This window comes from Macaca thibetana, chromosome 16 (assembly GCF_024542745.1).
Source record: "Macaca thibetana thibetana isolate TM-01 chromosome 16, ASM2454274v1, whole genome shotgun sequence".
Lineage (NCBI taxonomy): Eukaryota > Metazoa > Chordata > Mammalia > Primates > Cercopithecidae > Macaca > Macaca thibetana.
The window spans coordinates 70,524,603-70,549,395 of NC_065593.1; the positions used below are offsets into that span (position 1 = coordinate 70,524,603).

A 24,793-nucleotide genomic window follows, 5' to 3' on the forward strand; every position below is an offset into this window, starting at 1 on the left:
ACCCGCTCCCACTTCCACACATACACTAAGAGCCATCACAGTGATCTCTTCTTACTCCTTCCCTACCACCCAAGAAGGCACAAAAGTAAAATCTTTCCCTCAAGAATCTTGTTACCTGTTGTTTTCATAATTATATATGAATATATGTCAAAGGAATTTCCATGCTAAAGGAACACTTTTAAAGTTGATATTAAAATTATTTAAAAACTTATACTACTTAAATATTTAACACATTAAAACTTAAAACATTTAAAAAGTAATATTGATAATTATGTAAATAGTATGATTTTTAAAATAACATTGTTCATGCTTTACTTTTACAGGTGCAGAAGGTTTTACTAGATTTAGACATGCAGACTATCAAAGATAACCAAGCTAAAAAATTAAGTGGTGGTCAAAAAAGAAAGCTGTCATTAGGAATTGCTGTTCTTGGGAACCCAAAGGTAAATAAGTATTACTTTTACAAATGAGCTCATTTTAAATTATGTCGAATTAAAAAGCAGGTTGTAGAAAGATATAATACATTATATAAAGGTTAAGTATACATAAAATACTGTATGTTGTTATGGATGCAATCATAGTAATGAGATTTTAAAACTGAAGTCAGAAAGATGTATAACTGTTTTTTAATTTTAGTACCTTTCAAGGTACTAGAGGTTTTTGGTTACATGGATGAATTATATAGTGGTGACTTCTGAGATTTTAGTGCACCCATCTCCTGAGTAGTATACATTGTACTCAATATGTAGTTTTTTTTATTTCTCACCCCTCTTCCACCCTTCCCCTTCTGAGTTATAACATCTTTATGATAACTGGTTACTTATAGGAAGGAGAATGGAAGATTAGACTTTAGTTATGACTACCACGTCCCTCCCTCCCTCCCTTCCTTCCTCCCTCCCTTCCTTCCTTCCTCCCTCCCTCCCTCCCTCCCTCCCTCCCTCCCTCCCTCCCTCCCTCCCTCCCTCCCTCCCTCCCTCCCTTCCTTCCTTCCTTCCTTCCTTCCTTCCTTCCTTCCTTCCTTCCTTCCTTCCTTTTCTTTCCTTTCTTTCCTTCTTTTCTTTCTCTCTTTCTTTCATTCTTTCGTTCTTTCTTTCTTTCTTCTTTCGTAGAGATGAGACCTTGCTATGTTGCCCAGGCTGGTCTTGAACTGGCCTCAAGCTATCCTCCCGCCTTTGCCTTCCAAAGTCTTGGGATTACAGGCATGAGCCACCATGCCTGGCCTCCATGTTTTATTTCTTTAAAAAATGATCTGAAGAAAATGTGGCCAAAAAATAACACTGCTGATTTGGAATGGTAGCTATAATAATATTACTCTCTTGTTCTCTATAGTTTAAAAAAATTTGTTATAGTTAATAACAAAAGTTAAATAGAACAAAATCAAAGGAGTAATTCAGTTTGTCACTGTCCTGCTTTGATTTTGTATGTATTTGTTTTATGCTGTTCTGTGTTGTAGAAACAGAGAAACAAACTGATGTACTACTTTACACAAGGCATCAAAACTGACAGGTGCATGCATGCAGCTAGGATGATCTCCTATGGATCCCCACCATCCTGCCACATTCCCCCTGCTGTTGCAGCTGGGGAGTGATTCTGGATTCTGGCTTTATGTTCATTAGTCTTCCTCTCAGTCTCCACCACCATGTTTTTTTTAATATTAAAAATAGTCGTGAAACAAATTGCTTCCCTTGAACTAATATAAAACCATATATTCTTCTCCAAAAAAGCAAGTGTTACATCTGCAAATTTAATTGTTAAGGATAATAGCAATATACTTAATGTTTTGTTTTTTGGTTTATTTGTCTGACTGTTGTTATACTTTTGTGTTATGTATTACAGGCAGCCTTTTAGAATTAAACCAGGGAAAATATTCACATGTCAAATTTATAATTTAAAAAATTTATGTGAACTCAACTATGAATGAAAAAATCTGGTCTAATATATTTCTGATTGAAAATAATAATTTGAAATGGGGCATTTTTTTAGTGTCCATATGTATTTTTAATATTTAGTTTTTCTGAGGATTCCCTGCCCTTCTTCACCTCTTTTCTCACAGATACTGCTGCTAGATGAACCAACAGCTGGAATGGACCCTTGTTCTCGCCATATTGTTTGGAATCTTTTAAAATACAGAAAAGCCAATCGGGTGACAGTGTTCAGTACTCATTTCATGGATGAAGCTGACATTCTTGCAGGTGAGATTTTTGCTTTATTTTCGAAGGCTGAGGTCATGGGCCAAAAGGAAGATGGACATAGAGATGCTAATTCCTGAGGTACAAATAGAGAAGCTTTTACCTCGTGGTATGTTTCCTTCACAAAAAAAGTTTTAAAAAAATTTAAAATGATATATTTTTGCATTGAGAGTCTCCAAGACCATCCCAGGTTTAGTGATGTCCTAGAAGAACTCATAGGACTCAGCACGTAGTCATACTCATGACTATGATTTATTACAGCAAAAGGATACAAAGCTAAATTAGCAAAGGGAAAAGGTATATGAGGCAAAGTCTAGAGGAAACCAGAGTGGAAACTCTTTCCAAGAGTCCTCTCCCAGTGGAGTAGAGAGATATGCTTTAATTTCTTCAGCATTGAGTTGTAACAACATGTGTGAAATATCTACTTGGGAAAGTTAGTATATACTCAGTGTTCAAGATTCTTACTGGCTGCCGATCATATAAACATCTTCTGCCTAGCACATACCAAAGTTCCAGACTCTCCGAAGGAAAGAAGTTGTTCAGCATAAACCACATTGTTTGTACAGGTTAGGCACTGAACCACTCTTATCTGTTTTGAGAATAGTAGGAACCCTCCCAAATCCAAGTTCTCAACGGCCAAGGGCCAACCTTGTAAGCAGGCCTTTCTAAGGATAGAACCTGACCTGCTATGTTAACTCTTTTCTGCACAATTTTATTCACGTACATACATATAAAGAATCCAAGTTTAAGTCAACACATGACTTTTAATGACAAGATACAGAAGTTTGAAGTTCTAGAGCAACTTCTGTCTGCTTATAATATAATCTAATAAAATTGGGCAAGTCATTCATGTCTTCAGTAGTACCTTTGTTTTTAAAAACCCAACAAACTAACATTTGTTCTTCTTATTACGTCTGTCAATTTTTGGAGTTGTTTCTATATTTGGTTATAAAGGAAATTGTGAAAGTGCTTGTATTGGTAAGCCTTTTAGGAAAAATCAGATATTTGGAATAATATATGGAAAGTGGACTCTAGAGTCAGACTCCTTGAGTAGAGTTCCTGGCTTTGTTACTTAATAGCTGTATGAAACATGTAGAAGGAATGTATTTTCTTTTTGCCTTAGTATTCATATCTGAAAAATAGTTGATGATAATCTGGCACCATCCTCATAAGATTGTTGTGATGATTAATGATGTAACATGGATGACTGTCATATGATAAACCATAAAATATAAATGCCAATTATTAATGCTGTTGATAACTTAGAAATTGAAATTAAATATTTATCTGCAGATAGGAAAGCTGTGATATCACAAGGAATGCTGAAATGTGTTGGTTCTTCAATGTTCCTCAAAAGTAAATGGGGGATTGGCTACCGCCTGAGGTATCATTCATTTTTATTGACATTATTCTATATTATACTCTTGCTATACTGTTATTATTTTAGAGGCTTGCTGTCGTATGCTTTGACCATCATTTATGGTACTAAATTTAATTTAAAGCCATCTTAATTTACTTTTGGCTGTTTATTGTATAATCATTAATTATGATTTTTGGTATTCTGTAGCATGTACATAGACAAATATTGTGCCACAGAATCTCTTTCTTCACTGGTTAAACAACATATACCTGCAGCTACTTTATTACAACAGAATGACCAACAACTTGTGTATAGCTTGCCTTTCAAGGACATGGACAAATTTTCAGGTATTACTTACTTTTAAGTTTCTTGGTGTTTGAACTGGGATCTTATATTGGGAATAGGTTTCATTGATTTCCTTTTTGTTTCCTTCTCCATGTAGTATTGCCATGCTCCCAGGTGGCCAGAGTTAATATTCTGTTTCTGCTTTGTTTTTGAAAGCCAGAAAAAATTCAGCAAAAAAAATTTTTTTTACAAACCATGCAAGAAACTGTAACTAATACATTAAATACTTAAGAAAATGTTTAAAAAATGTAAAAATAATTGTGTTTACTTTATTGTCAAGAAAAAAAAGAAATTGCTTGTAGGCCTCCTGAGAGTGAGGCATGTATGTATATAGTTTGTATACATTCTCAGGTTCTTTTTTAGTTTCATGATTTCATAATGAATTATATGACAAATCCTTGAATTCTTTTAATCGAGGCATTATTTTTTAAGTTTTTAACGAGGAACTCAAACTCAGTCTCCTTCCTCTGTTTAAGAATTTCTTGATAGCCAAAAGGATGTTATTAATGTAAGTACATTGTACAGAATTTTCATAGTATTTATCTCATAATCAGAAAAATACTTTTTTTTTAAAGAAAGAAATCACAAATTAAGTGGACTGAAGTACACTTGCCAACTTAACGCACTTTGCCTATCATTCTATCTACTTATACCTACCTATCTCCTATTCTTTAGTAACATTTATGTAGGCTTATTTTCTACCAGATGCTGGTCTGTGCCTTTTGCAATTATTAGTTTATTTCATTATCCCAATATTTCAAGAAATACATGAGATAAATACTATTATTGCTTTCATTTTACAAATGAAGAACTGAGGCATAAAAAGATTTAAGGAACTTGCCCAAGGTAACACAAGTAGAAAGTGGTGGAGCTGAGTTTTGAACCCAGGCAAATCAGTTCCGGAACTCTTGGTTTTCACCACCATACTTTCTTTGTTGTCTCTTATATTTATTTGATAAATTGTCACGGTATTTCACTGGATTTCACAATGTCTTCTGGGATCTCCTGTAGGATGGACTGTAAGACCTCTTAAAGGAATTCATAATGTCAGCACTTTTTCTAATAATACCAAAATGTTATTTGCCTTATTGACCCTCAGCTTCTCATGATTATACAGTGTTTTCTAGAGACTCCATAATATGTGCTATCACAACAGGTCGAATGCAGAAACAAATATGAGAACCCATCTGTCCTCTGTTAAGACAAACATTAATGAGATTTGCAGAAATATAAAACAACATTCTCTTCTCATTATTTTTGTTTTAAAAGATGCAGTTTTTAAAAATAAAATTGTGTTAATCTGTAATAGGTTTATTTTTTATTATTTTTTAAAAGATGAATAAGTATTCAAATGGTTTTTGTATATTTTCTAATATACATATTTATGTTATTGTTCAATATAGTAACATTCTCAGTTATAATTTCAAATACTGTAAAATTTTTGTTAGTTTATAATATGATATAGATATAATATGATAATAGATATATTCCTGTAAATAAAATTTCTTTGAGGTCCTTAATTTATAAGAATGTTAAGCCTGTTACTTAGGCTGGAGTTCAGTGCCATGATCACAGCTCACTACAGCCTCAAACTCTTGGGCTCAAGTGATCCTCCCACCTGAGTCTCCTGAGTAGCTAAGACTACAGGCTTGCATCAGTATGCCTAGATAATTTATTTTATTTTTTTAGAGATGGGTCATGGTATGTTGTACGGGCTGTTCATGAACTTATTTTTAAAGGATATTTTACAATAATTTATGATAATATGCTTAACGATATACTGTTCTTTCATTTTCTTTCTTTTAGGTTTGTTTTCCGCCCTAGACAGTCATTCAAATTTGGGTGTCATTTCTTATGGTGTTTCCATGACGACTTTGGAAGATGTATTTTTGAAGCTAGAAGTTGAAGCGGAAATTGACCAAGCAGGTAAAAACAGAACTAACAAAACATTTTAGGCAATGGACCAGACAGATGGTGAATAAGACAAAAATTATATAAATGTGAATTTTATATTATTTTTTGGAAGAAAGGGTAAAAGTATACAAGTAAATAAGTAATGAGATACTTACTGATAGTGATAGGAGTTATGCAGGAAATAATGGGGTGGTCTTAGAAGGCAGCGAATTTAGGTTATATCATCAGGAAGGACTTTGTTGAGATGATACTTGACCCGAGGCCTGTATAACAAGAAAAATCAAGTAGGTGAAGATTTTAGGGTAGAAATTTTCAGATAAAGAACTGCAACTGCAAAGATACTAACTGAGGAATGAGTTGGATGTCTTTGAGGAATTAAAAAAAAGGCTACCATGGCCGGAGCCATGGTGAAGATATTATTACACAGCAAAGTCAGGAGGATACTCAAAGGGATAGATCATGTTTTGCCTTTGAACATCTGGAAAACAATTTCATTTGTTTTCTTATTGTAGTGTGAAGCTATCAGAGAGTTTTAAAGCAAATAGGTACTATGATCTGATTTGAATTTTTAAAAAACACGTTCTGGTTGTTGAATGATGAGAGGATTAGAAATGAAGTGCGGAAGTAGGAAGACCAGTTAGGAAACTATTATAGTTAATACTACCTTGAACTAGGGTGTCAGTGAAAATAGGGAGGCCAGGTGCAGTGACTCATGCCTATAATCCCAGCACTTTGGGAGGCCAAGGCAGGGAGATCGCTTGAGCCCAGGAGTTCCAGACCAGCCTTGGCAACATGGCAAAACCTTGTTGCTACAAAAAAACACAAAATAGCCTGGTGTGGTAGTGTGTGCCTGTAGTTCCAACTACTCTAGAGGCTGAAGTGGGAGAATCACCTGAGCCCAGGAAATCAAGGCTGCAGTGAGCCATGATGACACCACTGCACTCTAGCCTGGGCATCAGAAGGAGACCCTGTTAAAAAAATAAAAGGGGGAAAGAACAGGTTTGGGTTATATTGGTGGTAGTGGTGATGAGTTGCTGATAGATTGTTAGAGGTTCAGGAGATGGTGGAATGAAGAATAATTCCTAAGCTTTTGGCTTGATAACTGGGAATGAGATTGCCATTTCCTGAAAATAGGGGAAGAGTAGGTATGTGGAAAGAAGGAATGCAGGCACAAGTTTTTTCCTTTTTTTTTTTTGTTTTTTTGAGATGGAGTCTTGCTCTGTCACCCAGGCTGGAGTGCAGTGGCGCAATCCTGGCTCACTGCAACCTCCGCCTCCCAAGTTCAAGCGATTCTTCTGCCTCAGTCTCCCAAGTAGCTGGGATTACAGGCGCCTGCCACCATGCCCGGCTAATTGTTGTATTTTTTAGTAAAGACAGTGTTTTACCATGTTGGCCAGGCTGGTCTTGAACTGACCTCAGGTGATCCGCCCACCTTGGCCTCCCAAAGTGCTAGGATTACAGGCGTGAACCACCGCTCCCAGCCCAGGCATGAATTTTGAGTATATTGTTTGAGATGCATCTGGAGCTAAATGAAGACGTTAGGGCTGAAGATGCAGATTTCGAAGTTACTCATAGATAGATGGTGCTATGGCATTGGATGAAATCTTTTAGTTGGGTAAGGAGTATAGATAAGAATTGAGGGGCAAGCCCCCTGGGTGAGCAGTGGAGAAGGAGCCAAAAGGGCTGACCATGAATGAGCAATTATTACTCTACTTTTTCATGAAAGAGTGAAAATGGAAAAACCTAGAAAAATGGTGTTTTAGGAAAGAGGAAGTGGTCAGTTATTTGTCGATTGCTGTGAAGAATAAGATGAGGACAAAAAGGGTAGTTTTGGTAACGTAAAAGATGGTGAGGGATTTGGCAGAGTGTAAGAGTGTTGATCTTGACAGATCAATTTCACGATGCAGTAAGGAGCAAAGTGGATCTATTTAGTTTACAGTGAGAACATGAGTTGAGGAATCTTTATGATTGAAGGTTAGCAAAATATCTGTAGTGGCAGGTGAGGAGAGCAAAGGAAACCAGGATGTTAGTTCACAGTTGTTAAAAGAGTTGAGATGCTGCAAATACACATTTTGCATGAATGTCGAGTGGCCGATGATTAAAATCATTGTGATACCAAAGTCAAGAATCAAGCTGAATATATCATCATGGAGTAAACTTGCATTATATTATGCTAAAATAAATCTGAAACTTAAAAAAATCTTCCTAGAATTTAATTATTTATGATTTGGTAGTCAAATTTTAAAAGATTGGCCTTACTGTGTGGGAACAATAATTTGTCAGCATCACTAACTGTAAAGTTGCTCCTGTAGTCCTACATTTATCATCCTAGATGCTCACTTTCAAATGCAGTGAGGAGAAGCCATATGTTTTTGAGTTCTTAATTTTTCTTTTGTTATTATGTCTGGATCAATGAAGATTTATCTGAAAATTAATGTATGTGATTTTGTAGTTTCTCCTTCTTTTGAAATTTTTAAATGATGAAGTTGGTGTTCTGCTTTTAGTTCACCCTCACAAATTGTGGAAGAATCCAAAATAAAACTTTTGTATTGAAAGTGTATGGCCTTAATGGAATTAAATAACTAAAAAAAGAAGTAAGTCTCCCAAATTTGTTTTAATACTTTGAGTACTAGTGTACAGAACTACTATATAAAATTAATATTATATAATCTTATTTCTTTTTATATTATTATCTAAATTAAAAAATACATGTATTGGCCCAAAAGTTACAATGTGCTTCCTAAAGTTATCTAACTAGTACATTCTCTTTAATATTTGCACTAACTGTCAATATTTTTCTGCATCTAAAGTTCTGAATGTCTGTTTTTGAGTTTAAAATAAACCTCAATTGTGTAATATTTTATTCTTGCCATTAAATAAATATATGTTTATGGTTTCATTGGTAGAATTTTAACATAAAGTACATAAATACATTTTTATTCCAAATACATTTGGAATGTTTAACTGTAATTTAAATGAATATTAAATATTAAAATGAAATCTGAATGACATACCTTATTCACACTACTGAATTTGTTATACCTTTTAAGTGTTGTGCTAATAATCTGTATGATCACACTGTCATTGATCATGTACAACCTCAGTAATGCCAGGAAATTACATTGAAGTAGGCATTTGGCTCTTAAACCTTCCAAAGACTAAAGATGAAGTTGAAGGGCAGAATTTGGCTGAAAACTGAGCCTGAGGCTAAATTTTAATTGAGAACTAGTGTAAAGCCAGGAGAGGACTCTCAAACATGGAGATAAGAGAGAAGTCGCGTATATGATCAGGACATGATGTTAGGTTGTAGTCAGAGAGGAAAAGTTGACATAAAAGTTGGATATTGTACAGATACAGAGATAATAAGATCTTAAATATGCACATGCGTCCAGTTAGATTTTGAACTAGTGGAATTATACCATGTGTCTCCTTTGCATCTGTCCTCTTTTACTCAATATGACATTTGTGAAGTTCAACCATGTTGTTGTGGGTACAGTAGTTGGTTCATTTTCATTGGTTTACACTGTTCTCTTATATTCATATGTTACAACTATTCATCCATTCACCTGTCAGTAGACATTTGGGTTCTTTCCAGGATACGGGTTTTCTAGATAGGGCTCTACTAAGAATGTTCTTATACATGTGTTTTGGTGAAACCTATATTCATACCTCCGTTGGGTTTATACCTGTTGGGGATCTCTTGGATCAAAAGATATACATATGTTCAGCTTTAATAGATACTGCCAGAATATACGAGAGTTTCATTTGTTCCACATAACTGCCAGACCTATGCTTCTTTAAATTTCCCTGCTTCAGAAAGATTTTATCTTTTTTAATGAATATACTGAAATGTTTGTTTTGTTTTGGCAAATAGATTATAGTGTATTTACTCAGCAGCCACTGGAGGAAGAAATGGATTCAAAATCTTTTGATGAAATGGAACAGAGCTTGCTTATTCTTTCTGAAACCAAGGCTTCTCTAGTGAGCACCATGAGCCTTTGGAAACAACAGATGTATACAATAGCAAAGTTTCATTTCTTTACCTTGAAACGTGAAAGTAAATCAGTGAGATCAGTGTAAGTATAATTATCACCCTTATACCTGATGGATTGTTTTTTAAGGATACAAATTGGTTTTACCATCTTAATTTTTAAAATGTTAACATATGTAAATAATTTATATAGTTTTGAAAGATTACCACTATAATTTCACAATGTTAGAGAAAAAAATTACAATGAGTTCATCAAATACCCTGTCTTACACTTTTTAAACTAGCATTTATTGTCTCATCTATAAAGTGAGGAAATAACAAATATTCCCTAATTGTATAATTTTTGAATTACTGTCATTGTATCTTTTTCTTTCTTTCACCTGGGAGCACAGATTCAAGTTTCCTTGAATATGTTAATACACTCCCCATTGTATCTTAAATTTTATTTTGTGTTTCTATTTTTTCACTATTTTTTGCATCTATAGTTAGTTTTTATAACTTCTTTTTGTAAATAGCAGGAAAAATGAGTTTTACCTCTATCATATGAGGAAACTGAAAAATAAAGAAGGCTACATAGCTAGTAGATCTGGGATCAAAATGACATCTTTTCAAGTTAGCTTTAGCCTTTCTCTAGGGTACTAGGAACTGAATTATTTGGAGATAACGTTAACCACTTTCATATACCACACACCTATCTTAAGTCCAAAATGGCAGTAGTAATAAGGCTTAATAATTAAGAATAAGAATATAGTTATATGTTTGGAATATGCTAAATTTATATGCTCTTCTTTGACCAAATTCATTGTCAAACAAATGTCAGTCATGTATCTGATTTATTCCTGGGTCGGCATTACTGAAAGAAAAATGTTTATTTAAATCAGCATGTTTCAATGTATTTTATTTTATTTTATTTTTTATACTTTAAGTTCTGGGATATATGTACAGAACTTGCAGGTTTGTTACATAGGTATACACGTGCCATGGTGGTTTGCTGCACTCATCAAACCATCATCTACATTAGGTATTTATCCTAATGCTATCCCTCCCCTAGACCCCACCCCGACAGGCCCCGGTATGTGATGTTCCCCTCCTTGTGTCCATGTGTTCTCATTGTTCAGCTCCCACTTATGAGTGAGAACACGAAGTGTTTGGTTTTCTGTTCCTGTGTTAGTTTTCTGAGAATGATGGTTTCCAGCTTCATCCATGTCCCTGCAAAGGACAAGAACTCATCCTTTTTTATGGCTGCATAGTATTCCATGGTGTATATGTGCTACGTTTTCTAAATACCATTCTCATAAAATGCACTCAGAAAAATAATTAAAATACTGGCTGGGCTCAGTGGCTTACACTTGTAATCTCAACACTTTGGGAGGCCAAGGCAGGCAGATCTTGAGGTCAGGAGATCAAGACCATCTTGACCAACATGGTGAAACTCCATCTCTACTAAAAATACAAAAAAAATTAGCTGGGTGTGGTGGTGTACGCCTGTAGTCCCAGCTACTCGGGAGGCTAAGGCAGGAGAATTGCCTGAACCCAGGAGGTGGAGGTTGCAGTGAGCCGAGATCGTGCCACTGCGCTCCAGCCTGACAACAGAGCGAGACTCTGTCTCAAAATAAAATAAAATAAAATACTTCAGTCAGCTTTGACTGCCATAACAAAATACCATTTACTGGGTGGCTTAAACAGAATATATTTTTTCACAATTCTGATGGCTACAGGTCTGAGATCAGAGTGCCAGCATGGTGAGGGCTGTCTTCCTGGCTTGTGGAAGGCCACCATCTCACTGTGTGCCCATATGACCTCTTTGTGTACACTGGCATGTACCCTCTGGTGTCTCTTTTTATAAATGTACTAATCCCATCATGGGGACCCCACCCTCATGATGCCAATTTATGCAGATTACCTTTCTGAAGTCCCATTTCCAAACACCATTATATCGGAGTTAGAACTTCAACATACAAATTTGGGGAGGCACAAACATTCAATCCGCAACAAAATGTGTTCCATAGTCAAATACATTTAGAAAATATTACTCTTTTATTCCCTATATTAAAGAGTTATTAATTAGCATAGAAAAACACATGAGATGTTCTGTGGTAAAGAAATTCCTTCAACTTTGTTTAACCTCATGTTCCAAATATTATTTAATTGTGAATATTTTTTAACCTAAATCACTTCTTAACTTATTGTGGAACTGGATCCATGCCATATGCTTTTGAAATCTTGTCAGATATAACAATTTAAGAAATATTTTTTTAAAATTATGGAATATGTGAAAATTATAAATGGCTAAATAAAGTATGATGATCTAAGCTCTCCAACCACTTGTTAGGACACTTACTACATGTAATACAGAGGTATTTTATCAGATAAGTAGCTGCCTTCCAGATAAAAGGGCATTGTAGTATACCTTGCTTTGCCTACTGAGAGCAGCAATGGCAATTAATATGATAAAATTGCGATTAGGATGAGATTTCAAAGATATCAGCCATTCAGAGTTTAATTGTATTTTTATTTGCTTCTCTATATCTAAAATATTTTTGTTCTTATGTGAAAAGTAAATGGGCCCTCTTGCGGTGGCTCACGCCTGAAATCCCAGCACTGTGGAAGGCTGTGGCAGGTGAATCACTTGAGGCCAGGAGTTTAAGACCAGTCTGGCCAACATGGCAAAACCCTGTTTTTAGTAAAGTACAAAAATTAGCTGGGTACAGTGGCACAGGCCAGTCGTCCCACCTACTTGGGAGACTGAGGCATGAGAATCGTTTGAACCTGGGAGGCAGAGGTTGCAGTGAGCTGAGATCTCACCACTGCACTCCAGCCTGGGTGACAGAGCAAGACTCTGTCTCAAAAAAAAAAAAAAAATGGTTAAGATAGAGACAGGACAGGAAGTAATTCCTTCAGGAGTAGAGACAAATATTTGAGACATAACGTCTTGTGCTTTAACAGTTATAACTACGTGTTTACATACTCTTATGAAAATTTAAGGGCATCACTGATATAAAATATACTTTTATAACTTTTAATTTTTGTCATATGGTATTGACTTTCTCTCCAGTATTGTCATAAAATCATTTTGGGAAATAGGATTTCTTTTCTTTTTTTTTAGTTTTTTTCCTTTGTTTTTTCAGTTGTTATCTTTTAACTATCTAGAGTTTAAATCTATACCAATGTGGGCTGGGCAAGGTGGCTCACACCTGTAATCCCAGCACTTTGGGAGGCTGAGGCAGGCAAGCTCCTTGTTTGAGCTCAGGAGTTCGAGACCAGCCTCAGCAACATGGCGAAACCCCATCACTACAAAAAATAACAAAAATTAGTTGTGTATGGTGGTGTGTGCCTGTAGTCCCAGCTATTCCGGAGGCTAAGGGGAGAAGATTGCTTGAGTCCGGGAGGCGGAGGTTACAGTGAGCTGAGATCACGCCCGTTACACTCCAGCCTGGGTGACAGAACCAGACCCTGTCTCAAATAAAAACAAAGTCCTGATTATCAATGTGAAGGGAGAGTTTTAATTGATTTTCATATTAATGTAATATGTACCATGAGCTGTGTTATTTTTTCTTTTCAGGTTGCTTCTGCTTTTAATTTTTTTCACAGTTCAGATTTTTATGTTTTTGGTGCATCACTCTTTTAAAAATGCTGTGGTTCCCATCAAACTTGTTCCAGACTTATATTTTCTAAAACCTGGAGAGAAACCTCATAAGTACAAAACAAGTCTGCTTCTTCAAAATTCTACTGGTGAGAGTGTGTGAAGGTCTGTGAATGAGTGTTGGGCATGGAGCGTGGGGTTGAGGGGTGGATAAAGGTCTAGAATTTAGAAATATATTTAAGGTAAAGGCGTGGTCTATCTGCATGAAATCTATAGTTCAATACATCTCTTATTGATGCTGAAGAATATATTACAGTAAATTTTGGTTTACAAATAAATGACAGTTTTGGCCAGGTGTGATGGCTCACACCTGTAATCCCAGCACTTTGGGAGGCCGAGGCAGGTGGATCACCTGAGGTCAGGAGTTTGAGACCAGCCTGGGCAACATGGTGAAACCCCATCTCTACTAAAACTATAAAAATTAGCCAGGCATGGTGACACGCACCTGTAGTCCCAGCTACTCGGGAGGCTGGGCAGGAGAATCGCTTGAACCCGGGAGGCAGAGGTTGCAGTGAGCCAAGATCATACCACTGCATTCCAGTCTGGGCAACAGAAGGAGACTCTGCCTCAAAAAATAAAATAAAATAAGGTAAAAATAAATAAATAGTTTTTTAAAATACTCTAATTTATACTTTGTATAATAGTAAAATTTCTTTTTTTAATAATGTTATTCTTACCAGCATGTTTTATGCTGATAAGTTCATGATGAGCAAAATATACTTCAAAAGTTGAAAAACCCTCTTTACAAAGTTATAGTACATAATATTTATAGAAGTATGTGTCTGCATAGAAGTGTTTAATTCTTCAAGGACAGTCTGAAGAATTAGTTAAAACTAAGAAAAATAAGACAAATATAAATCTCTCTAATTGAATACATTAGATTTGTAATGGATATTTTTGGCTTTGCTATTTGTATTCTTACCACATAGTTGTTAAATATGAAAAAAATTTAGACATACAGACTTGAGCAAAGCTCAAAACAAAAAACTGACATAGTGTTCTCATTTTCAAAATGTTAAAAGCTAATACAAACTTGATTCGTATGTGATCAGTTGTTCCTAAAACATCTCCTATTCTGTAACAAACTCTGTGGGGTTTAACCTTTCTAACACTTCACCTACATTCTAGTATCATTCCTTTTTGATTCACTAACTGATTCAAAAAAGACTTTGCCAAGTATTAAAGTAATAAGCCTGGCTAGGAATGATTATAAATTACTATTAAAATCATCACTGTTAAAATCTGATGCTTGTTATATTACATAACCTTCATTCTTTGGGGAAAAGATCCATTTATTGATGGATAAATGAGTGAGAACATGGAAAATTACTTGGAGCATGGAAAATTAATGGAAAATTACTCGAATGGAAAATGTTAGGTTTTGCAATTTTTTTCTTTCATTAGGAATTCTCATTTTGGTTTTAAAATACATTTGATATTGCTAACATATAATCCTTACACTATGATAATCTTGACATTTTTTATATGTGTCCAGGGAATTGTACATGTATCTCAAATATTTCTTTTTTTAAAAAGAGGACCTTGGCTTCAAACAAAATCTTTTTGCTTTGAGTTAATTCTCATTAAGCTTTAGAAATTCTAGTATTTTCAGTTTCTCTTTATTTTTTATTCTTAGAGTTGCTTGCTTATGCATGCCATATTTTCCTAAGCCTCATGTGTGTTCCAGAATAAAACCACTTTTTTTTTGAACCACTGGCCTCTCTGTGTATATATATTAGGTAGTATCTTGCCCACCTTGCAGAGCTTTTTGTATCTCTTGTGCTGTGGTTCCTTCACTTATAATGTGTCTCTCTTCTCAGGGTACATAGCTGTTCTTGCAAGTTAGAGATAAGAGATCAGTTAAGGTACTTGATTGGGAGTAAAGTAGTGTCACCATTCTCTGTGACACTGAGATTTGGTGCTGTGTCTGATCCACCCTGCCATACTATTCAGTTACTAGTAATGTTTTGCTTTGTTTGATTTAAATTTCTCTCAAAGTGACATTTGTCCTTCCCTGAATCCTGGTTTTTGTTATGATAGAGGGGAAACTGCATCTATTCGGCAGACATGTTGGTATAGATTTAAATCCTGACAGGATTTAAAATCTTACTCTTGGCTCCAGGTACTTTAGAGAATGTAGATAGGGATGTGATTATTTGTTTGAATATTTTAAGGTAGTTAAGGCAATTGACATGTCTGCCCAGAGCCTACAAAAAAATCCTCTAGGGAGTGATGTTACCACGCCTATACCTTTCCAAGCTTAGCAGGTTATCTTGTTACCTAAAATTGTCCAATTTTTATTCTTATTATTTAATGAAATTTCATGTATTATAGGTTAACTTTTCAATGTTAATAATAGTTGTAGCAGCAGCAGCAGCGGCAGCAGCTAAAATATGCACGGTTACTATGTGTCAGGTTCTAAACTCTGTATATATTCAGTCATTCAATCTTCATGATCACTCTACCTATAAGGCAGATATACTTATTTTACCCACTTTACCAAAGAGGAAACTTAAGGTCCAGAGCATCTAGGTAACTTGCTTGAAGGACGAATAGTTTAATGTTACAACTCAGCTTTAAAACCAGGCTGACTGGCTTCAGAGCCAATGTACTTACTTGTGTATTCGCTAATGAAAATAAAATATTTCTTTAAAACTAGAATTATCTTCCCAATGTTACTAAAAGCCTCGTTTAAACTCATTCTTTATTATTTGCTTATTTTCTAACACCAGACTCAGATATCAGTGATCTTATTAGCTTTTTCACAAGCCAGAACATAATGGTGACCATGATTAATGACAGTGACTATGTATCCGTGGCTCCCCATAGTGCGGCTTTAAATGTGATGCGTTTAGAAAAGGTAAGATGAATCCTGTGAATGAATATCCATTTGGGAGTTATGCAAGATTAAAACATTTCTTCTAAAATTAATTATTTGTTGATTTGACCTTATGAGTTAGAAATTAGATTTTACTTTTGGAAATAACTAGCTGTCTTGATACATTTCATTCCCTCACAGATGACCAATATATAAAGTTATAGAAATTTAGTTTTTTTAAAAAATTATATGCTTGTTTAAAATATTAAAATATCTGTACATTCCAAACCAGATGTCTTTATCTATCATTGAGTATTATTTCTGTGAGTTGTTGAAGCAGTTTTTCAGTATGAGAATTAGCTTTGTTGGTGAGAAAAGCTTGGTACATAGCAATAATATATCCACTTATGTACAGTATGTAATAAGTGTCTTTTATTTTAATTGTAGGACTATGTTTTTGCAGCTGTTTTCAACAGTACTATGGTTTATTCTTTACCTATATTAGTGAATATCATTAGTAACTACTATCTTTATCATTTAAATGTGACTGAAACCATCCAGATCTGGAGTACCCCATTCTTTCAAGTAAGCCAATGTATATACAGATAAATTTCTATATGCATGTCATATATGTAATAACTGTTAAAAAAACAAGCAAAAGTAACTAAATATGTAGAAGTTTATCTTGTGAGACCTCTTAGTCTTCTTAAAACTCAAGTGAGAAATGGTTTACATTAAGGTTTAGGATTCCCCAGTATGTGTGTGTGTCAGGGTACAGGAGATTCTGTTTTGGTATTGATATTTGTATAAGGAATAAGTGTGTTCTGTATTGATCATAGAATATAATATAATTTTTAAATGAATGTTTTTTACCCAAAATCCAGATATTGGGGTATTGAAAAAAACTCGAGAAGTCACCCAGACAACCATTTTTCCTCTAGATAGAACTGTTGGATTGTGCATATCATAATCAACTTAAGATTACAGAAAAGTATTCAACATTTTTTCTCTTAATCCTTTTGATTTTCATATGCTAAAAATAAATGGACAAATATCTGGAATAATATTTTCTATTTTCTCTTGTCATACTTTTAAAAACAGCTTCATTGAAATATAATACCCAATCAACCTGACCATTATCTAAAGTATTTAAAGTATACACTTCAGTGTTTTTTATTATGCTGGTAGAGTTGTGCAGTCCTTACTACAGTCAGTTTTAGATATACCATCACCCCGCCCCCCAAAAAATAACCCTTATACTCATTAGTAATCACTCATTTCCTCTCATACCCACTCCCAACCCTAGGCAACCACTAATGTACTTTCTGTGTCTATGGATTTCCTTATTTTAGACATTTTATATAAATGGGGAATCATACAGTATGTAGTCTTTTTTGTCTGCTTTCTTAACATACTGCTTTGAAGATTCATCCATGTTGTAACACATATCAGTGCTTCATTTATTTTTACTACTAAATCATTGTGAGGAATGTATGGAATGTTTATGTGAAATACCACATTCTGTTTATCCATTCATCAGTTGATGGCATTTGGGTTAGTTCCACCTTTTGGCTATTATGAGTAATGCTATGAATATTTTAGTACGAGATTTTGTATGAGCATATGTTTTTATTTCTTTTGAATGTATAGCTAGGAGTGGAATTGCTAGATCATCTAGTAACTCTATGTTTAACACTTGAAGAACTGCCAAACTGCCTTCCAAAATGGTTGCATCATTTTCCATTTCCAGCAACAGTGTCTGTGGAGAAGTATCTCTTATTATGAAATATTTCAAACCTACAGAAAATGAACCACCTACTATCCAAATATTTCAGATGCTAATATTGCATAATATTTGTTTTTAATAAAACTTTAAAGATACAGGTGAAAACTCATGTTACCCTTCTCCAATCTTGTTTCCTTCTCTCCCATAGAAGTAACCACAATTCACAGTTTCACAATTTGTAATTCCCATACATGTTTTTATGATGTTACTACATATGTCTGTATCCATAACTATTACACAAGATTTTACAAGTTATAATTTTCATCAGACACTGACATATAATCATATTATATTTTGAAAGAAATAAATGGGAGTTTTTAAAGCTAACTATTCATATGTATAGTCATATTAATATTTCAAATTTGTTTCTTCCTTCATTAGATTCTGTATGATTGGATCCAACTAGTCTCGTTCATTTCCACTTCTTGCACTACTAGTCTACATATTTGTGGGTTCTTTCTTGGCCTCCACTGTCATATTACCAGAATTTCAGACAAATTCTGCAGTGTCATATGACCTAAACTATGGAATTGACTTTATTGCTAAATAGGAAAACTCAGAAGGCTAGGTTTCAACAAGACAGTGATGTACTCTGTCTCTGTGTCATCCCATGGAGGGTTGTGCCAGTGCCAGGGTATCCGCTAGGCACTGTGGATTTTATTCCAGCGCAGAGTACCTTCTCTGTCCCATGGGTACATATTCTTATAGAACAAGGGGAGGAAACTGACCTTGGTGAGGGTGGATGATAATATAGTATCCTTGGACCTGGGTATTCTGCATTTGAAGTGTTAGCTGTTTATTGATTGTCTGGGAAAGTTAGCTGACTGCACCTGGATCCCTGGGGAAGCTAACGACATTGGGGCCTGTGGGAGTTAAGTCCTCTTCTGCTTGGGAGAAGTTCTGGTTCCATAGGAAGCTGAGCTTGGATATAGATTTTGCCAATTGAAAAGACAATAAAGAGCTACAAATATCATTCTTAGATATTTATTATTATTGCTTAGGACCACTATGGTGGCCATACTAATTGCTTTTCAAATACATCATTCATTTTTATTAAATTGCGAAGTTTAGTTTATATGCCAGATTATTCTGTGTTCTGGACAGGAAAATGAAAGTAAAATTATTTGCTCAGGATCAGATAGTTATTAATAAGTGGCAGAGTTTGTAACATTGTCCACCACCACCTGTTAATATGTCTGCCACTCATTCTTTCATGTAGACTATGCCTGGGTTAGATATGCTAATATGTTCTTTCTGAGGTTTTGATTTTTTTTTTAGGATATAAGAAATATCCTAAGATATATCTTAAGACATAAAATGATTCTCAGTTTCATTTGTTATTCTGTGGTTGTCTTTCAGGAAATTACCGACATAGTTTTTAAAATTGAGCTGTATTTTCAAGCAGCTTTGCTTGGAATCATTGTTACTGCAATGCCACCTTACTTTGCCATGGAAAATGCAGAGAATCATAAGGTAATGACTCAGTTAAAAATATATAATTTGCTAATAAGTGTATAAAAATAACCTATTTGCATGATTGCAAGGCTTACTATAATTGTTATTTTAGAAATAAGTAAATGAAATATAAATACATTTATTATAGTTTCTTATTGTAATAGTAGTGATAATTAATATTTATTACTTGAGACTTGCTACATGCCTTAAAAATTATGTTCTCTAATTCTCACGACATTGTGAGGTAAGTTTTTTGTTACCGATTTCTTATAGATCAGGAAATCAAAGATGGGATTGTTCATATGACTTGCTCAGGTTGACTCAACTTGTTTAAATTGTGGACTTGGGAACTGACTATGATCTTTATGTCCTTAACTGGCACACTAACATGCCTGTCCCTTTTATCCTTTAACAGGGGTATTAAGTAGTCAAGGTGCTAAATTCTTATTAACGGGGAAAAAAAAGGTGAAAGTGATTGTCATCATTAGGGCCTTGGAGAAATTGCTAAGTATACAGAGGTTCTTTGGTATTCTTTCACTTTCTTTTTGCGCCTTTCCCTTTTGTTTTCCTTCAGGCATATAGTGATCTTGTACAATCTTTGGCTGTTCAAAGTCTCCCACTCTTTCACTCTGCTGAGATTGTATCTTACTCCTCTAATAAAACTTCTGATCTTTTTCACAGATGATCTTAACTAAGTAAAAACAAATTTGTCTAAATTAACTTACAGACTGTGATGAATAATGAACTCATTATTTTAATAAATTCTAGAAAGATAAATTCTAGGCCGTAATCCCAGCACTTTGGGAGGCCGAGGTGGGTGGATCACCTGAGGTTGGGAATTTGAGACCAGCATGACCAACATGGAGAAACCCCATCTCTACTAAAACTACAAAAAATATTAGCCAGGTGTGGTGGCGCATGCCTGTAATACCAGCTACTCGGGAGGCTGAGGCAGGAGAATCACTTGAATCTGAGAGGCAGAGATTGAAGTGAGCCGAGATCGTGCCATTGCACTCCAGCCTGGGCAACAAGAGCAAAATCTCTATCTCATAAATAAATAAATAAATGAATAAATAAATAAAGTAAATTCTAATAGAAATTTTGTTATTAATTTGTTTAGTATAAAAGTAACACATATCTCTATTTTTAAAATAATATTCAATTTTTGTCATAAATATACTCATTGTAGTAATATATAAATTATAGAAAAGCATAAGGAATATAGAAATCCATAACCCACTGCACGATAATAAAATTTACTGGACATTTGCATTTTTCTTTCTTGTTTCAACTGAAACATTTTTAATTAAACTTTTTATTTTGAGATAGTTGTATACTCATGTTTATTTGTTAGAAATGACAGAGCCAGTGTACTCTTTACACATTATCCCAATGATAACATCTTGTAAAATTATAGAAAAATATAACAGGATATTGGCATTGATACAGTCAAGATACAGAACATTTCTGTCACCAAAAATATTCCCATTTTTTGCCCTTTCCTAGCCTCTCCGACCTGTGGCAACCACTACTCTGTTCTCTTATTTCTAGAATTTTGATAGTTCAAAAATGTAAAATGGCATCACAATAAGTTTTCTTTTGGGATTAGCTTTTATCAACTAGCATTTTTTTTGAAATTCATCCAATTCGTATGTATCTATAAGCCATTCCTTTTTATTGCTGAGTAATATTCCATGGTATGGATACATCACACTTTCTCTAACCGTTTGCCTGCTGAAAAACATTTGGATTGTTTTCCATTTTTGGCTATTGTGAAAAAGTTGCTGTGAACATTTGCATACAGGTTTTGTGTAAACATAAGTTTTCATTTCTCTGGGATAAATGCCCAAGAGTGTAATTGCTGAATCATACGTGTTTAGTTTTATAAGAAATTGCCAAATTATTTTCCAGGATGAATATTCCATTTTATATTATCCCTCCCAGCAATGTGTGAATGACAGAAGTTTGAATTATCCAAAATAATTGCATTTGCCTTGGCTTATGTTTTTATTCTTGTATTAGAATTTACATGTGTCTCATGTTCTCATAATTCATTGAACAGAAAACTTGCCAATTTTGTTCATTTCTCCTCTTCTTAACTAATCTTTATATTTCATGCTTCCTTTATCTCACTCTGTGGACAGCTCTTTCATATAATACCTTTAGTTATTAGGAGTAGATATTTTTACAGATGACAAAAATCAACTAAATAAAGTTGTTAGGTATTTGGATTTGTGAAATATTTTAGAAATTTCAAATTAAATGAGAACATGAGATAGGAAAACTATGATCATTTAAGTTTATGATTAACAAACCTATGACATAAGTAACACCTTGGATTTATATACTATGCCAGTGTACATAAAAGGCTTTGAACATTTCAGAAGCTTTCACTTAAGCTGAAAGCCTTATGTAAATCCAAAGGATACTTGGCAATTTATTAGTGTTTTTATTTATGAAAGGTTCATTTTTAAAAATGAGAATTCTTTTTCTGTGTAAACATTATCTTCCCATCTGTTTCCACAGTATTTCAAAAGCTGTAATGTTTTGGCTATTTATTGTTTGTATGGCTGTTAACCCCAACTGCCGTGACACTTTTTGTTTTATTTTAATCTCAGTTTCTTAGCACTACTGTATTCTGATTCTTAAAAATTTTGTTGAAATTATTACTACTTAGAAATAGTGAGCCAAATTAAAGGCTAAATGGAATTTTTATTTAGTGTGAGGGGGACTTTTATTACCTATAGCCTGGAATGTGACCTTTTTGGTTTCGCTGATGTAGTATTAAGAGATCTGCGATAATTTACTAATTTATTTGTGTGTTTCTAAAGTGTCTAAAGTTATAATTTTTTTCTTTTTTTTTAGATCAAAGCTTATACTCAACTTAAACTTTCAGGTCTTTTGCCATCTGCATATTGGATTGGACAAGCTGTTGTTGATATCCCCTTATTTTTTATCATTCTTATTTTGATGTTAGGAAGCTTATTGGCATTTCATTATGGATTGTATTTTTATACTGTAAAGTTCCTTGCTGTGGTAAGTTAGTGTTGTACTCATGCTATTTATAGATACAATGTTATTTAAAAACTATTTATAAACATAACAATTGACTTATTGAATAATTTGGTTATTTTTTAAAGAAAATTGAGCAAGTATCTATTGTATTTAATACATGTAATCATTTTATATGATAATAAGTGACTTTTAAAACAATAATTTACCACCATTTTAAAATAATTTCTTGAAACTAAAATGATCTTTCATGTAGACCACCTACTTGGGTGTAATCAGGAACACTTTAATGTATTCCTTCCTTAAAATGCCTTTCTTGATTTTACTTATGCCTGAAAATAATTTCACAAAGGATAAGCTCTTTTATTCCATAGTTTAAAACATAGCTTAATATTTCTATATCTCAATAATGGGCAAGCTGTGAGCCAGATGAAGAACAAAATCCCGTTTATAATAGCCACAAAAAAATTAAAATACCTAGGAATACATCTAACAAAGGAGATGAAAGATCTCTACAGGGAGAACTATAAAACATTGCTGAAGGAATTCAGAGATGATTAGAAGACTCAATATGTTAAACTGGCCATACTGCCCAAAGCAATCTACAGATTCGACACTGTTCCTATCAATCTACCAACATTATTCATCACAGAATTTAAAATAGCTATTCTAAAATTCATATGGAACCCCAAAAGAACCCAAATGGCTGAAGGAATCCTACGTAAGCTGAGCGCAGTGGCTCACACCTGTAATCCCAGCACTTTGGGAGGCCGAGGCGGGTGGATCACAAGGTCAAGAAATCAAGACCATCCTGGCTGACATGGCGAAACCCCATCTGTACTAAAAATACAATAAATTAGCTGGGCGTGGTGGCATGTGCCTGTAGTCCCAGCTACTCAGGAGACTGAGGCAGGAGAATCGCTTGAACCCAGGAAGTGGAGGTTGCAGTGAGCTGAGATCATGCCACTGCACTCCAGTCTGGGCAACAGAGAGAGACTCCATTTCAAAAGAAAAAGAAAAAAAAAAAGAATCCTACCTAAAAAGAACAAAGCCAGAGGCATTTCATTTCCTGACTTCAAACTATACTATAAGGTTCCAGTGACCAAAACAGCATGATACTGGTACAAAAACAGACATGTAGACCAATGAAACAGAATAGAGGACCCAGAAATAAAGCCACACATCTATAGCCATCTGATCTTCAACAAAGTTGACAAAAATAAGCAATTGGAAAGGACTCTGTGTTCAATAAATGGTCCTGGGATAGCTGGCTAGCCAAATGCCGAAGAATGAAATTGGGCCTCCACCTTTTACCATATATAAAAAGTAATTCAAGATGGATTAAAGATTTAAGGGTAAGACATCAAACTTTAAGAATTCTACAAGAAAACCTAGGAAATACCATTCTAGACATTGGGAAAGAATTTATGACTAAATAAGTCTTCAAAAGCAATTGCAACAGAAATAAAAATTGACAAGTGGCACCTAATTAAACTAAAAAGCTTCTGCACAGCAAAAGAAACTATAACCAGAGTAAATGGACAACATACAGAATGGGAGAAGATACAAACTATGCATCCAACAAAGGCCTAGTATCCATAATCTATAAGGCACTTGAACAATTCAACAGTCAAAAAACAACGAACTCCATTAAAAAGTGGGCAAAAGATACGAACAGACACTTCTCAAAAGAAGACATGCAAGTGGACAACAAATGTATGAAAAAATGCTCTACATCACTAATCATCAGAGAAATGCAAATCAAAACCACAGTGAGATACCATCTCACATCAGTTAGAATGGCTATGATTAAAAAGTCAAAAACCAACAGATGCTGGCAAGGCTGCAGAGAAAATGAAATGCTTATATACTTTTGGTGGGAATGTAAACTTCAGCAACCATGGAAAGCAGTTTGGAAAGTTCTCAAAAAACTTAAAACAAAACTACCTTACAACTCAGAAACCCTATCACTGGGTATATATCCAAAAGAAAATAAATCATTCTACCAAAAAGACTCATGAGCTGGTATGTTCATTGCAGCACTTTTCACAATAGCAAAGACATGGAATCAACCTAGGAGCCCATCAACCAGTGATTGAATAAAGAAAGTGTGGTACATGTACACCACGGAATACTGTGCAGCCATAAAAAAGAATGAAATTATGTCTGTTGCGGCAGCACAGATGCAGTTGGAGGCCATTATTCTAAGTGAATTAACAAAGGAACAGAAAACCAACTATTGCATGTTCCCACTTATAAGTGGGAGCTCAATTGGGTAAA

General features: G+C 34.5%; 1 protein-coding gene across 1 annotated transcript in view; it reads left to right on the forward strand.

Moving 5' to 3' along the window:
- ABCA5 (ATP binding cassette subfamily A member 5) overlaps nt 1-24,793 on the forward strand; it is a 77,938-nt gene that overhangs the window by 37,861 nt on the left and 15,284 nt on the right. Inside the window, 11 exon segments of the mRNA XM_050762375.1 lie at nt 324-443; nt 2,054-2,192; nt 3,483-3,573; nt 3,757-3,896; nt 5,701-5,820; nt 9,683-9,884; nt 13,362-13,531; nt 16,175-16,302; nt 16,708-16,845; nt 19,406-19,519; nt 22,367-22,537. Of these exon segments, the coding sequence (XP_050618332.1) occupies nt 324-443; nt 2,054-2,192; nt 3,483-3,573; nt 3,757-3,896; nt 5,701-5,820; nt 9,683-9,884; nt 13,362-13,531; nt 16,175-16,302; nt 16,708-16,845; nt 19,406-19,519; nt 22,367-22,537 (1,533 nt within the window).